Source organism: Micropterus dolomieu, linkage group LG23, assembly GCF_021292245.1.
Source record: "Micropterus dolomieu isolate WLL.071019.BEF.003 ecotype Adirondacks linkage group LG23, ASM2129224v1, whole genome shotgun sequence".
Lineage (NCBI taxonomy): Eukaryota > Metazoa > Chordata > Actinopteri > Centrarchiformes > Centrarchidae > Micropterus > Micropterus dolomieu.
This window is the reverse complement of record NC_060172.1, coordinates 21087016-21102380: the sequence shown is the minus strand read 5'-3', so window position 1 is coordinate 21102380 and position 15365 is coordinate 21087016. Positions and strand designations below refer to the sequence as shown.

The 15365-nt window shown below is 41.3% G+C and overlaps 2 protein-coding genes across 3 annotated transcripts; both read right to left on the bottom strand.

Annotated features, from left to right (window-relative positions):
• Positions 1 to 2: 2 nt before the first annotated feature.
• On the bottom strand, positions 3 to 7210 carry smpd1 (sphingomyelin phosphodiesterase 1). Its single transcript, XM_046039278.1, has 9 exons — positions 6946 to 7210; positions 6533 to 6772; positions 5220 to 5540; positions 4720 to 5000; positions 4213 to 4386; positions 2597 to 2768; positions 2256 to 2332; positions 1590 to 1735; positions 3 to 1507 (listed from the first exon to the last, which is right to left on the bottom strand). The coding sequence occupies exons 1-9, from the start codon at positions 7198 to 7200 to the stop codon at positions 1089 to 1091; spliced, it is 2085 nt and encodes a 694-aa protein (XP_045895234.1). The 5' UTR covers positions 7201 to 7210; the 3' UTR covers positions 3 to 1088.
• A 994-nt stretch (positions 7211 to 8204) lies between these two features.
• On the bottom strand, positions 8205 to 15294 carry ilk (integrin-linked kinase). 2 transcript variants are annotated; one of them, XM_046039287.1, is made up of 13 exons: positions 15159 to 15294; positions 14409 to 14567; positions 12102 to 12267; positions 11888 to 11983; positions 11614 to 11710; positions 11435 to 11518; positions 11261 to 11346; positions 11064 to 11173; positions 9711 to 9838; positions 9422 to 9543; positions 9196 to 9295; positions 8849 to 8979; positions 8205 to 8699 (listed from the first exon to the last, which is right to left on the bottom strand). In XM_046039287.1, exons 2-13 carry the CDS (start codon positions 14495 to 14497, stop codon positions 8550 to 8552), a joined length of 1359 nt encoding a protein of 452 aa, XP_045895243.1. In that variant the 5' UTR covers positions 14498 to 14567; positions 15159 to 15294; the 3' UTR covers positions 8205 to 8549. The 2 variants fall into 2 exon arrangements, with proteins under 2 accessions (XP_045895243.1, XP_045895244.1); XM_046039288.1 differs by having other exon boundaries at positions 14409 to 14476; positions 15159 to 15252.
• Positions 15295 to 15365: the final 71 nt, after the last annotated feature.

The window sequence follows — 15365 nt, the reverse complement described above, 5'->3', positions numbered from 1 at the left end:
AGTGGACGTCATTTTTTATTTTCATAATTTATACATTCTTTACTTGATTGCTCATTTTACGAGTTGCATTACTGGTCATGCTCATGTTACACCAGTCACATACAAAGATCAGAGACCTTTCACATGCTCATCATACTTTTAGGTCTAAGACTTACTCTCAAAGCTAGACATTAACTAGCTAAACAAAACATTAAAGTGCAGACAAAAGTAAACCTCAGTGACATACTTAATCAGGTTTGAAGGCCTCTTTGCTGAGCGCTGCCTGTTAAATTAAGGTAGATTATTTACAAACTGTGCTAAATCTCCACATGGTGCAGACAGAGTCAAAATTATTGAGTTAAGATACTGTAAGCAACTCAGCAGAGGTCAAACTGGAGAGGTCATTGCTGAGGTCCATTAACTCACCAGATTCAACAGCCTGAATGTTTTTAACAAACGTCAAGTTCCAGCAAATGTGTTAACACTGCAGTGTGCATAGGTCAAAAGGACAATTATACATTTTAATACAAACCCTCCTGTTATGTGTGACAATTCATGAGAAAGCATCTTCAGAATTTAAATATTTGATGAAAGATTTGGGATTTTATGAAGCCCGATAATTATATGGATATTGGGTACAAGCTATGATGCCGAAAAGCATTTAAGCAGCTTTAAAGATTGTGGTTAAGGATAGATTGATGTTTAACACCATTTTCCCGGATTCAAGGAAAAGCAAATTTAAACAAACCACTTAACTCATGCAATCCTGTGCATTTCAAGTAAACAGAACATCTTTCAGGAAAATCAAGCAGCCTTTACAATTGCAAGACACCAGTTGACAAACCTTAAGCATATTGCAAATGACAGATCTTTGTGTTAAATTGTGTTTTTACAAAGGCATAACTGAGAACTCTTCAGGCTCAGTGTCAGGTTTACAGAATCCACATAAACCGTCAAGAGTAATAGGTCAAGTGACGTTCATGTTGTGCAATTACAATAATCCATGTTGACCAACAAACAGGACACAAACTTTTTGGCTCAATTTCATATTTGGTCATATTGCTTGCTTCTCTCCCCCCCGACAGACATTCAATCTAAACTTCCACAGGTCAACAAAGGGTTTTTCTAGCAGCCCTGGCCAAGTCTCCCCCAAAACCATTGAGGAGGTCACACTGCTCCAGCTCATCAGCCCGCCCACTTCGCAAAAAGCAGAGCAATGTTGTTTTGCACGTCTCCTTGCATGGCTCTGACACGTGTCCTTTATGTCTGAAGTACCAGAACTTCTGGAAGACCCGGTCATCATTGATAAAGGTCCGTATCAGCCCATCGTAGTCAGAGGGGAACAGACTGGTCACACCATAGGCCTTCGTAGCACGGTACAGCAGAGTCCATTTGGGGTCCTTTTCTGGGCTGCCTGGTGCTCCTGGACTGGAGTTTACCTCTGTGAGGTTGAGGATGTACGTTTCATGGTCAAGCACCAGCCGAGAGCTACCTTGGTAATTCCCATCCACGTAGTAGACCCGGTAACCTGGAAAAGAGAAAAATAATTTAAACGTTTCATGGCTGTGTGTTGCTTCTGAAATTTTGGCAGAACTAGCTTATGCACTCACCTGGGTTAAGATTAATGTAAGTAGTGACACTGGGAGCGATGAACGCCACTCCCAATGGGCGGGACATTGTCGCCTCATCATAAAACATTTGGAATTCATCCTGATGTGTATGGCCAAAAAACTGTCCAGTAATTGTACTTTCGTATCTGAAAAAAAAATAAAAATAAAAGGCTGTCACATGTAGCAAGTTTAACCACAATAGGACATTGATATTTAAATAATACTTGCAAGTTCATTAGTTAAAGCAGACACCCAAAACCATACCAGACATCTGATTGTCATACAAACAAAAGAGGAAGTGAAACAAGCGTTGCTAGCAAATAAGTCAACTACTGTTTAACTCGATGGAAACCATATACTGGCACTTCCAAGTCGATAGCACCTAAAATAGACATGTAGCATTTAGAAATTTATAGTGGGGATAAGAGTGTTCCATTATGACATTCAATGTTCTGAAACACATTGTACATTAAGAAACCACTACTGAGTGTTTACAACTTCATTGTCCTTCCCTGTGTCACCAAGGGGACCCAAAAAAAAAAAAAAAATCCAATTAAAAAAAAAAGAGGATGTACCACTACTGCAGTTGTCTTGACTGCACTACAACTTCTGTTTCTAAGAGTTGTTGGATTCTGCCTCTAGGTTTTAAATGATCAATGTAGCTACCTGTTAACAATGTGATAGTAGTTCCAACTCCAGCTGCTAAGACACAGGCCCGGTGGGATGTGACCAATGATGTGTACCTAAATAAAAGGAAATTACACCATGTAGAGGAAGTTTATTGCACTAATTAATTTTTTTTTTTTACTGCAATCTCATTCTCTGTGACACTGACAAGAGGGAAGCAAAATGAGAAAGCAATAGTGTCATTATCCACATAGCATGAAGCATGTGGCTAAGGTGGGACATGAACCTGAGCCTCATTAAGAACCAGTGTTATACCAGCTTTACAATGTTATAGTGATCCAACATCTTCTGCTAGCTCTCGTTTAGGCTGCTCTACTCACCTTCTCTCCCTTGTCCTCACTGGCCTGGAGGACGTGGACCAGCCACTGCAGCTGGTTGGCAGGATCGGTGGAGTTCACCATCAGCCAGAAGTTCTCTCGAGCACAAAAGTTCATGTTGAGAGAGACCACCCTTAGACCAGGCTGAATCTCCAATGTGTAGAATCCTCCATATCTGGAATTACACCCAAAGACATATGTGAGGGACTCAAAGTCAAATTCATCTGACATAAATAGTTTCTACTTTATGTAGTAAAGGAAACCACTTGATGAATCTAACAGGAGCATTTACATCTCATCTACAGGGTGGACTGAGGTCTGTAGAACGAGGGGAGTTTAACCTACTCAGATTTAACTCCGGGTTAGCAAGCAAAGTCACGGTTGACAAACGCTGACTACCTACACTGCGGTGTTAGCTTAATTGAGTGGTTGCATGTTTGCATAAAAAGGGTTTTCACAACGGCATGCTCTGTATTTTCCCCAGAAGAATGCAAGTTGATTGTGTCAGGATATGATGAGTTTAAATAAATGTTAACGGCTAAATCGAACACCGTGACAGCCAACAAAGTAAGCGAGGCTTGTTGGCAGTAAATTTGAAATTGTCTTCAGTGTTCTGGTAGTAGGCAAATTCTCTATTTTGTATTTTATGGATTCTTCTTCTACGGATAATGATAAGTACAACTGCCTATTAAGTTCTCTGTAATAAGAAAAAAAAAAAAGCGCACGAGGAGAGGGGTAATAACTTGAGGAAAAAAGCTAAGATATAAATGGTACATTTACTAGGAACAAATTGAGTGTCTCATAATTGTTTACACACAGGAAAATTATATTATAGGCTACTTCAGTCAGATTTAGCAATGAGGAAGTATTCATAATTTTAGCCCACAGTCAACAGCAGACTGACTTGGATTTTGTGTGACTTTATGCAAGGGAAATTTCCATGTTTAATTCTTGTAAATTTACCACTTTAATTTTTCAAGTTTTATGGGATTAGCCCCCACCCTTCAACTTCAAAACTTATTTTCTTCAGGTGCAAGCCGAAGTGGAACAAGTCAGGATGCAATCTAAAATTTTAATCAAGCGGTGTGTATTAATAGTTCTCATTAACATTGTGGCGTGTAGTCCACGTATATAGGGTAACTTCGAGTTAACCATGAAGATAACCTGCTCTGAGCAGGTTAGAGATGCAGCGTAGACCTCGGGTAAAACCTGAGGTCACAAAGTTACTCCTGGATAAGCCAGGTACCTCACTTCATAGTACAGGCCAATGACCTGCACAATAATGTCAACATACAATTAGAGCTGCAACTATAAATCGATTAGTTGTCAACTATAAAATGCACTTGCATTTTGATAACCAATTAATTAGTTTGAGTAATTTAAGTCTAAAATTCTCCAGTTCCAGCTTCTTAAATGTGAATATACTGGGTTTTGTTTTTTTAACTCTATGATGGTTAATTGAATATCCAAGTTGTGGACAAAAGACATCTGGAGGTCATCTTGGGCTTTGGGAAACACTGATTTTCTGATATTCTATAAACCAAATTAACTGATGAATTGACAATGATAATCATTAACTTAAATGTAATTTAAAAAAAAAAAAAGTAAATATCGAGAACCTCAAAGTCTTCAAAGCCTGATCTGGTAACCATGGTGCCCATTCCTCTGCCATTGTGTTGTAGAGCCAGGCGCAGGATCTGTTGCCATGAACAAAAGGCGGCGGGAAGCTGTTCACTGGCGTACTCTCGTGGTTCCCTACAGCAGGGTAAACTGTCACATTAGGACCCAGGTGTCTGGACAGAAGACAGGAGGATTGAAGCAGCAAGAGTCAATAGCAGTTTGGATCAATTTCAGGTAAGACATGACAAACATCTGACCAAAGCAGCAGCAGCACCCGGAATGTTATCAGCATGTTTTGAGCCAGAGTACAAGACTATTTTGAGATAAAACTAGAGCAACTGTGTTACAGAAATTCCAGCTGTCAGTCACCAGCAACATTAATTCAATTCAAAAGGTCTGACATTGCCACACCGTGTTTCACAAGTTAGACTACATACCCACTACTTTACTTGTAAAAGGAGAAATTATGTAAAGAATTTGGAAAGTTAATCCTAAACAAAAATTACTTGTGGATGAGCCTGGAGATGATTGTAAGCTCTGACAGCTGCTGGTTCCTGGTCTGAGACCAAACATTATGCGCTGGTATGTCTCCGGTCCAGTAGACCCAGTCCCAAGGCCCAGCTTTGGCTGCATTTTCCAGGAGGTTCTGCACCGTCCATAGAGGCAGGTCACATTTACTGTAGGTTCCCCAGTACCCAGCCTCCCTCCGTTTCCAGCTTGGAGAGCCGGAGTCATTTCGACAACAAAGAGGGTGCTTGCAGTCTGCGGCGCTGCCGACTACATACTCCTGTCAGGAGAGATGGTTTTTTGATCAAAAACAAAAGTTAGATGACCAAAATCATTCCACAGTTTGTTTATTCACATCACATTTCCTTCAGGTAAATCAGTAACTACAATAATGTGTTTTTGGAGGGTATAGCCTTAACATAGATACTACAGTCCTTGAAGTTATGTGTCCACTATCAATATGTTACTGCATTTAATGTATCAAACGGCACACACTTGCCTGGTCCCAGTGGATGTCAGTTAGAAACAGGACCCTACTCTGTGGAGAACCAGGTTTGGGGGGAGAGGGTGGTGTGACAGGGGGCTTGGGGATCTTTGGCAACGTGATGTTCCAGGCTTCGTAGAGGTCAAATTTGCCACAGGAAGGGCCCACAAGCAGGGCACATGCTTCAGTGGGCCACAGATAGGACTCCTGCAGAGCCCGGATAAAGTCGTCCCTGAACAACTCTGTGATTTCTCGACAAACCTGCTCATCACCCAGATGGAGACGGATACAGGCTTCACCTACTGCATGTGCCACTCGCTCCTCATTTGCATCACTCTAGGAGAGGTAACAAAAGCAGAACAGGATTAACCTCAAACTTCCTCACGACAGAGCAGAGCTAAAATTCAAACTTGCTAAACCACAACGTAACACTTGACATTATGTCACACTCTTGAATGGACGCAGCATTTAAATGTAACTAATAACTAACTAAAGTAACTAAAAATAAAATGTATCTAAAATCCATGTTCTTGATGTCAACAGCTGTAGCCATCAGGAGCACTTGACAAAAGAGACATGTGATCAAAATGTCACAAGCACGTTTGAGCTAAATCAGCTAGAAACACCAGGAGATAGAGAAAGTGATGAAGGGGCAGAACAAGAATCGGACACTCTCCATAAAGGGGCATGTGTGTCACATGCCGCGTTTGTTTGCCAACTTGAGTAACCCAGTGTAGCAGTAAAATTGGTGTAAACTTAAATGTGGTTTAGAAGTAGCATGTTTGCATTGACAATGTGAACATACTCCTATCACAATATTCAAATAAGAAGTTACCTTGAATTAATTTTTTTCAAACCGACAGCTACAACCATCAGTGACATCTAACCAGAAGTTCAAGCTACCGTCTGTGGGCTCATAAATCTATGATGGAAATAGAAGGAACAATAGTAGGGTTTTATAGCAGGGCTGTTTTATTAAACTGCATTAGTTTTAGCTAGATGTGCCTACTACACCAGCAATGCTAATAATAAATGCTAAAACTGTTTCTATAATAAATTATTGAATAGTTCCTTTTTTTGTTTGCCCACTTTTATATTTTGCTGCTTATGACTAGCTCAAGATTTCTGACTTCCTGGACTGAAATGTGGGCTAACCGATTGGGTAACTTTAAATAACCACCAATACTAGTAACGTTATCGTTAAATGATAGTTATCTTTTCCCAACTTATATGGAATTCACGATAATTAATAATGTAAGTTACTATCTAGCTCTGTAGATAATTATGTGCATTTTAGGTGATTAGTAAGAATCATGTTCAAACATTACCAGAAGGGCGATATCAAGGATGGTGAAGATTGCTTTGCAGAAGGGGCAGGTGACATTTCTCCAGTTAAATCCGACCGCCTGTCGGCTAAACTGCTCCACGAACACCGGCCTCGGACGCTCTGAGGTCTGCGCTGGATGACAGGACCCAAACAACGGCAACATTAAAACCAGAGCGCAGGTTGTCAGCCCGATGGAGGGCAGCGGTGTGGGGAGCCTCATTGTCCTGGCAGCAGGTGTCCTCTGTGAAGGACACGGACACATCAGAACAAGACGTCAAGGAAGTGAATTTACAGCTCAACTTGAGAATAAATGACTCAAACACGCCCGCATTCAAGTTTGAAGAGGGAAGGACAGACTTAAACACAAAACCGCTTGCTAGCAAAGTGGCTTGCTAGCAAAGTTAGCTAACTTACTCTTCTGCCACTGTATCTGAAAATAATGTGCAGACTGGAGGGGTCGACGCTTTCTTCCCCGGGTGAGGATCGGGAGTAGTGAACACAGGCGGAGAGATCCACGACTGTCACGCTTCTTCTTCCACAAAAAGTGTACTGGAACAAAGTCGACGAATACGTGTGTGTGCGCGCGCGTCTGCCTGCAGCACACACCGCTTGTTTGAGAAGATCCAACTGCTCCCTCTTATGAAAGGCACAGAAAGTCAGCTGACTCATCACGTGACAAAGATTTATTTTTCCTTTCTTTTTTTCTGAGCAAAGTGTAACAAAAAGTGCAGCTGATTGATCACTTGACAATCGCACTTGAAGTTGCAAGGTGTCAGTTTTTGACAGTGGTGGGAGAAGTATTTAGATTCTTTACTTAAATAAAAGTAATACTTAACTGTAAAAACACTCTCACAAGTGAAAGTACTGCATTGAAAATGTTACTTAAGTAAAAGTATGTAAGTATTAAAAGTATAAATACTCAAAGCAGAAAAAAATATCTCTTATGACTGTTATACTATTAGACTATACATTAGATTATTATTAAGAATGTATTGATGTAGTTGGTTGAGGCTGAACAATTTTGTATCAGATTGCTATTAATGATTATTTTCATTATGGATTAACTCGCTGATTATTTTCTCCATTAATCGATTGCAAACATTATGAAAATAATGATAAAAGTTGTCACAATTGCCCAGAGCCCAAAGTGACACCATCACAATGCTTGTCAGTCTAAACCTCAAAATGATTAAAAGATACATTAAAACAATCAAAAGGAAAAGTAGCAAATCTTCACATTTGTGAAGCTGGAACCATGAAGTGTTTTTATGTGAAAAATTAACGATTACCAAAATACTTACCAATTAATATTCAGAGAAAGAATTAATTTTTTTTTTTTTTAAATACCATACTTAGTAAAGTAACTGAAGCGGTCAGAAAAATGTAGTGATATAAAAACTACAATATCTTCCTCTGAGATGTGGTGGGAGTAGAAATAGAAAGTGGCATGAAAAGAAAATACTCAAGTAAAGAATAAATACCACTAATTACAATGCTTGAGTAAATGTAACTGTCCACCACTGGTTTCTGAGCATGCAGCTTCACTATTGATCTTGGAAATAGGACAGTAGTTTGACAAAAGATTCTTAGCATAGGGTTCACTAGGCCTACTGTAAATTCTCTGGAGTCTCAAATTGTCTGGAGTCTCAAAATAAAAGAATAAGGATTTGTCATAAATATAAAACATTTATTTCATTGGTATTCGCTAATGTGTATAAAAGCATTGTTTCTATACACATTTCTTTGGATCTGTTTCTGTCTGACTCATCACTGAATATAGTTTGTCAATATTTCAGTAAACACGTTTCAGTCATAAAAAAGAGCAACATAGTTAGGCCAAAGAACATTTATACCTTAATTTTAAATTATACAAGAAAAGCAATATACTTATTGTTTGAATTGTGTGGCTGAAGTGGCATCTGACATTATTTACAGTGGCTTGGCAGATACATGATTGCAGTGAAATACAGAGTGGTTTGATGATTAAAAATATAGTAACAGGAGTGCTACGCAGGCTTTCACTTGTCTTGCATCTTCTCCAGGATGGGGACGATCATGTCAAACTTGGGTCTCTTGGCTGGGTCTTCGTTCATGCAGAGCCTCATCAGCTTACAGATATGAGGTGAAATCCCCGGGGGAATGGTTGGCCTAAGGCCTTCGAGGGCCACCTGAGCAACACAGAAACCTGTAAGAGCCTCGGAACATTTTGGAGGTATGGTGTTTGCATGTTTGTTGCGGAATTTTCCAAGAGATATAGAGAGGTGGATGTAAACATACAATTAAGCCTTTTGGGTAGACAAATACTGCGCCCACTTACCTTCATGCCTATCTCCATGTGTGAGAGGTCAGCAAAAGGGACCTCTCTGGTGACCAACTCCCACAGTAACACCGCGAAGCTCCACATGTCAGCAGATCTTCGGTTGATGTCTTCAGGCCTCTTCTGCAGGGCTGGAAACAAGAGGGACAAAGAAAACCATGCTCATAATGGGCTAACTCACAGTGTTTGTTTTTATTGTGTAACATAGGCAACACACCAAATGAACATGACCACTGAACTGGGACTAAATTATACAGTACAGTATGTTCCTTTCTGAATGACTCATAATGTCTAAAGAGGCAATATGGGAGGAGGAAGTAGGCGGAAGGGAAAAAAGGTACTGATACCTTCAGGGGCCATCCATGCTGGAGAGTACATGCGACCAGGACACTGGAAGGAGAACTTAGCGTCTGCCATGCTTATTCTTGCTGTCATGTCCTCATCAATCTGCAAATGAATCACACTTGTTACTCATCAAACATCTGGCGAGTCAATGCAACAGACTAAATCTTTTTGTTTATTACTGTGATTGCTGACGCGTCAGAGTTTAAAGACAGTAGAGCAGTGTCTTACCATGACATGCTTACTGTTGAGGTAAAGCCGTGAAACCATTGGTTCTAAGGTGTGGAGGAAAGCCATGCCACTGGCGATGTCCAAGGCAAACTTCACTGCTTGGCTTTGGTCGACCACCAGAGCTGAGGAAGAAGAAGACAACAACAAAGACAGGAGAGAAATGTAAGAAAGCACGGCGGGTTGAAGATGGGTGTGTGATGTCCTGCAGCAGCAATCCTCAGACATAGTGCATGAAACTGAATACAAATTCATTTTATTTTATTCATGCACATAAATGCGAAGTACTTACTAGTGCCCTGGTGGAGTATGTTGAAGAGGGATCCATATGGCATGTAGTGGGTAATGATGATGGGGTGAGGGGATGGAGGTGCCTGACAGGCACCGAGAACAGGCAGAATGTTTGGATGAGAAAAGATCCTATGGAGACACAACAGGAAGAAAGACTAGTTGTGTGTAAATGTCATTTTACTATGTTAACAAAAAACGATGAGGGGGAAAAAAGTGAAAGATTATGTATACTTAGAACAGGGAGGACTTTCTTAGATGATAAGGAATGAACAAATTCATGGTTGTTAGGAAACCCATTAAAAAAACCATTAAGACAAGAAATGTCCTAAAAGCGTGTTGCATGAAGAAAACTCTATAATCCGTGTTATTATACACTTGTACACATTTGTATCATCTGTGGCCCTTTAAAGTAAAGCTGGGCAGTAGTTTTACTCTTATCATTATCTGGTGCCCTTTCATTTTTTGCAATGCAAGTCAAAAGCCGTCTTGCCTCTGAATTTTTCAGCATACTCATCCCAAGTGCTTTTATGTTTGCTTCAGTTTTAAAAGAGGGCAAGAACTGAGGCCGACATGAAAGCACAGTGCCAGCGTCTTCCCATTGCTCGCATTCTTTGAATCGGCCTGCTCAAAGGTTTCTCTCATTTTTGTCCAATTAAGGTTTTGCTGAGAGTTTTAGTCTGTCACTTAATGAGGGTCTGAAGTCTGTGGGACTGGCCAGGTTGGGTGATGTGCTAATTTGCTTTCCTTTATGGTGTAGTTTCGCTTGTTTGATTTACACTGTTTGGTGTTACGTCTTAGACTAGATCTAAGTAGGCTATTTCTGTGTAATACCTGTTCCTTTAGGATACATATAACACAGCCATAATTATGTCAATGATGATTCACTGAACGCAGAGGTCCTCTTGAGAGGCCCATGCTGAACATGTCATAACATGCTGGTATGAGCTGACTTTTGGCTCACTAAAAATCCTCTCTTGAAATTGTCTGTACATACTTTAGAATTTTATGTTGTACTGGATTTCATTTTTACTGTGATGAAAGGATGTTTGTGGAATTTGTTTTTCACATAGTAGTGCAGAACACATCACTCATTAAACAGCTGCCAACGACCACTTACATTGCAACACCCCAACCAAAACCTTTCCTTGACCTCTAACAATAAAAACTCCTCTCCTTGTTGCACAAGAATCCTGCACCAGATTCTCTGTGACCAATGCAAACACATCCATCCTCACATTAGCTCTGTGTTTACCAGGATGTGATAGTCAGTCCAAATGTTCATAGACAAATGAACTAAATGCCTAAGCTGCCACTATTACTTTTCATTGTTAGAACACTCACTGATGTAAATTACCTGAGTTTGGGATGCTCCTCATTGAAGTCTCTGCTCTTCCTGGTGGTCCAGTCTCTCACCTGCAGCACCTTCACTACAATCTCATCCCCTTGCCACCGACCCTGCCATAACTGCAGACAGAGCACAGAGTCAAGCAAACAAATGGGGAGCTGAAAAAAATGAAATAGACTGACATGCAGGAGCTAAGTGCTTCTGACCTCTCCAGACTGGTTTTCGTTGATCTTTGCCAGGAGCGAAAGCTGCTTATAATCAATACCAGCCTGCTTGTTGAGGGTACCGTTACCTGAAAGAGCCAAAAATATGAATAATCAAACAAACATCCCGATTTAATATGACGATTTGCTCCTTTTTATGAAATGCATGTCACTCACGAGGTCGTGTTCGCATGGTGCCCTTCCAGAAAGTTTCCTTATAGGGTACTTTGGTCATACTCTGGCCCATTTTCTCTGCCTTTTCTAAACACATACATGAAAGAAGTAACAATTAGACAAATAAAGTGGTGATGAAATAACTTGTTAGGGTGTCACAATGCACATAAATGACCTCTGACCTTGAAGCAGCTGTCTTAGGTGAGGCTTGGCCTTGTCCAGAGGTGTCTGTCCATACCTGTTACATACACACACCTGGGCACCACTGGCCACCAGGTCCTACAAAAGAGGGGTTAAACTTTCTTTATACAGAATAGATCTGAAGCAAATATTTTAGTATTCAAGCAAAGCCACTAGAAGAAGTGACTTTACCACTGCTTAACAAAAGAGCACTGTAGTAGCCGTTTCTCCCCAGAAGAGGGCCAATTCAGACAACGTGGGTGTATTTGACTGTACCTCCGCTACTTCCTCTTGGCCCCAGAAGCAGGCGTAGTGGAGTGCGGTGTTTCCATGCTCGTTGACTGTATTGGGGTCTGCTTTGCACTGGATCAGCTGGCGTCACAAAGGGAGAAATTTGAACAAAAAAACACGTTTTCTGCCCTCAGACAGACATAAACAACACGCCCACCAGGTCCAGTTGCAATCATGCTACATGTGAGTGTGTGTGAACCTTAGCCACGATGTCTCTGTGTCCGTGACTGGCGGCGAGATGCAGTGGTGTGTCGTCTCCACGGTTCATCACATTAATGCGAGCACCTCTCATGATGAGCATGTCAACAACGCCGCTTCGCCCTTCCCTGCATGCCCAGTGGAGGGGGCTGAAGCCGTGGTCATCACTAAAAACACACAGGAGAGGATGAAGAGCAAAGAAGGACGAATCCTACATTAATTAGCCCATCAATCTTTAAGCTGCGATAACCTTCCTTTTAACACTTCTAGTCTTAATTAGAATTTTTGATAATTTAAGATGACAACATTTAGAGGTGAAGATATACTTTCCCTTGAGGCGTAGGAGGAGGTGTTGATGGTCTCTTTTAACATCTCACATACCAGCTGACAAAATACTATCGGTGTGGTTCTCTCTTTGACACACACAGCCACACAGGTTCTCACACACACTATCTACCAATCTTTATTTAGACTTTAAGCACATGCTTCCTCGCGCTGCCGGCAGCCAGTGGCCATCTGATGGCTGGCCTAGTGATAAATAAGTCTGAGCGGGCTGGAATGCCTGCTAACACACGCAAAGATGCAAACGCATAGCACAGTACATATAGCATTGCTGCAGTCGAGGAGCCAAGCTATCACCTATGTGGGACTGGCCCCTTCACCCAAGCGAGTCCTTTACATTAGCTGACCCCGAGGCAGCTGCAGGGGCTTCTGGCAACTTCACGCAAAGCCACAAACTCTACACTCTATTTAACAATAAACCTCAAGAGGGCTTGTATAGCCTGTAGGAAATAGCTGCAGCACTAGTTCACACTGAAGTGGAATAGCAGTTAGTCAATTCTGATCCAGCACTGGACAGACAGTTCATAGTCTGTCCAACACTGTGTGCTAAAAAAAGTAACGGGGGGGAAAAAACTCAGGAATGACAGAGCGGAAAATACACAGTGGAATCCTCAACTAGGCATACTCTGTATGTCTCTCTCTCTCTTGCCCTGTGTCTTCCTGTGTCACTTGCTCAAATACACAGACACACACAAACACACAACAGCTCCTGGGGAAGATCTAAAATGGCATTTAATGTTTGTTCGGGCATTTCAGTTCCTACTAAGCAACAAATTTTTCCACCAACATATTCCACTTATTACACAACATTACTTGAAAAAAGGGGGCTGGTTCACACGGTTGAGCCTCTTCAGAGTGAAAGCAAAGCCAGAGCAAAGGCCTCCAGCATAATGACTGGTCTCTCAGATGTTTATGTGGGGCTGCAGCTTGCTGCCTGAGAAGCTCTGTCAGCGAGGGCCTGGCCCTGTATGGAGTTAAACAGAGGAAATGGCCTTGGCTGTTGCGTGGTTGGCTAGCAGCTCTGCAGCCCTCAAAGTCAACGTCAACAAACTGCACATATATGGCTGGGCCCAAGAATGAGATAACCAAGGTCTTTAGCAGTGAGGTCTTCTAGCTCCTTTCTGGAGAGGACATTATGTAAACATGCAGACGTGCTCTGTATGTCCTAAACAATACAAGAAAATCTAATAGGGCTGCAATTTGTGACCATTATAAATTCATCACTTATATTTTAGATTACTTTTTTCAATATATACAACATTTGACAATTTGTTCCCAGAGAACAGGTTAACCTCTTCAAAGTGGTTATTTGTCTGAAACCCCCCAATTATTTTAAAATTATATTTTAAATGATTATGAAATTATCACAGGTACTATTGACTAAATACTTTTTTGTCAGTCGTCTAAATCATCTTGGCACTATAATCTAAAGTCGGTATGTGCTTTGCAGTCCAGTGTAGGAGGAGTTTTCGGCTATTTTCTGTTGTCTGAGTCATTTATGTCACTGCACAACCTCCCCAAATCATCTACTGCTTTTTATACACACACATACTTTTAGGGGGATGACATCATAAGGAGAGAAATCCAAGAAGAAAATGGGGGGGGAAAAGTACAAACTGAACTGGAATTACTGAAGCTGGGTGATGCTCTGCAGCATGTGGATTTGCAGGGAGAGCACAATATGGAAACTATTTGACCACCTCTAATGTGCCAAGGATCGTTTTGCATAAGCACACACACACACACACACGCACACACACACAAGCACAGAATCACCTCATCAACCATACCAAATGTGGTACGTTTGCTACGAAGTCAGTCATCATTAGAAGACTCAATTTGTTTGCTTTACTACAACAAAACTCTAACTTCGAAGATAGAGATAGAGAGAGGCAGTCAGTCCCATTGCGGTCATCTTCAAAGCTTTATGTATCTGAGTGAAGTGTGTGCAGATTTATCCGCTCACCCCAAGTTGAGGTCATTCTCTGTGTTGTCCAACCACAGACGAACAGCCACAGAGTTGCCTTCTCGACACTGTGTGAAGATGTCATCCATGATTATAATGTAGGTCGCGTCTTTTGACTGTTTGCTCTTTTAATCTCTTTTGAGATCAGGAACATGTAGCCTGCAAAAGGTGTTAAACAAAGACTCCTTATGTAAGAGACAGAGCTTGGTTTTATTCCCGCCACCCATACAAACAAAGTAAATAAACCAATCTGTACAACTGATTTTGCCATGTACTGTATATCTTCCAGTGTACTGATAAAAACAGGTAAACAGACATCACACAGTTTTTTAAGGCTAGGTAAAGAAGTATTATGTCCATAAAAAAACACACTATCCCCTCAGGTGTGACTGTGTGTCACAAGCCTGATGTACTTGCTCTATGGTATTTGTGTATTCCTAAACATTCATTGTAATGGTAGACCAATCTGTAAGGTAATTAGTTTCATACTGATCGTTAAACATTTGAACTATTTACACAGAGAAGGATAAACATCCTGCTAGAGTCCGGCGAAATTTAAGTACTGAAATAGCTGTACATTCCCACATTTCCCCTTGGCTTCATCTTCCTCCGTGGGATCGGATGGGCTGGCCTATTGGATCACTTTGAGTTCTATTGTTAAAAAGTCAGAGTGAAGTTGGACAACAAAGCTTCCCAACCGCGATGGAAACAAAACTATTACACATACAAAAACGTTTTCAGAAATCTTACCAGCTGCTAATCGATCGATTTCTCGTCAGTTTCTTTTTTCCCCCCCGAAAGTCAGCCGTCTCCTCAAATTTAAGAGCAGAGAAGTCGGTCCACGCCCCGCTCGTCAGAGTAGATGTGGGCTACTGGTAAGAAGTTAGAGCTCCGCCGCTGGCGGCCCTGTCCCGGGACACTCGCTAAACAGTGCCCCCTGCTGGAGGCAATGCGACG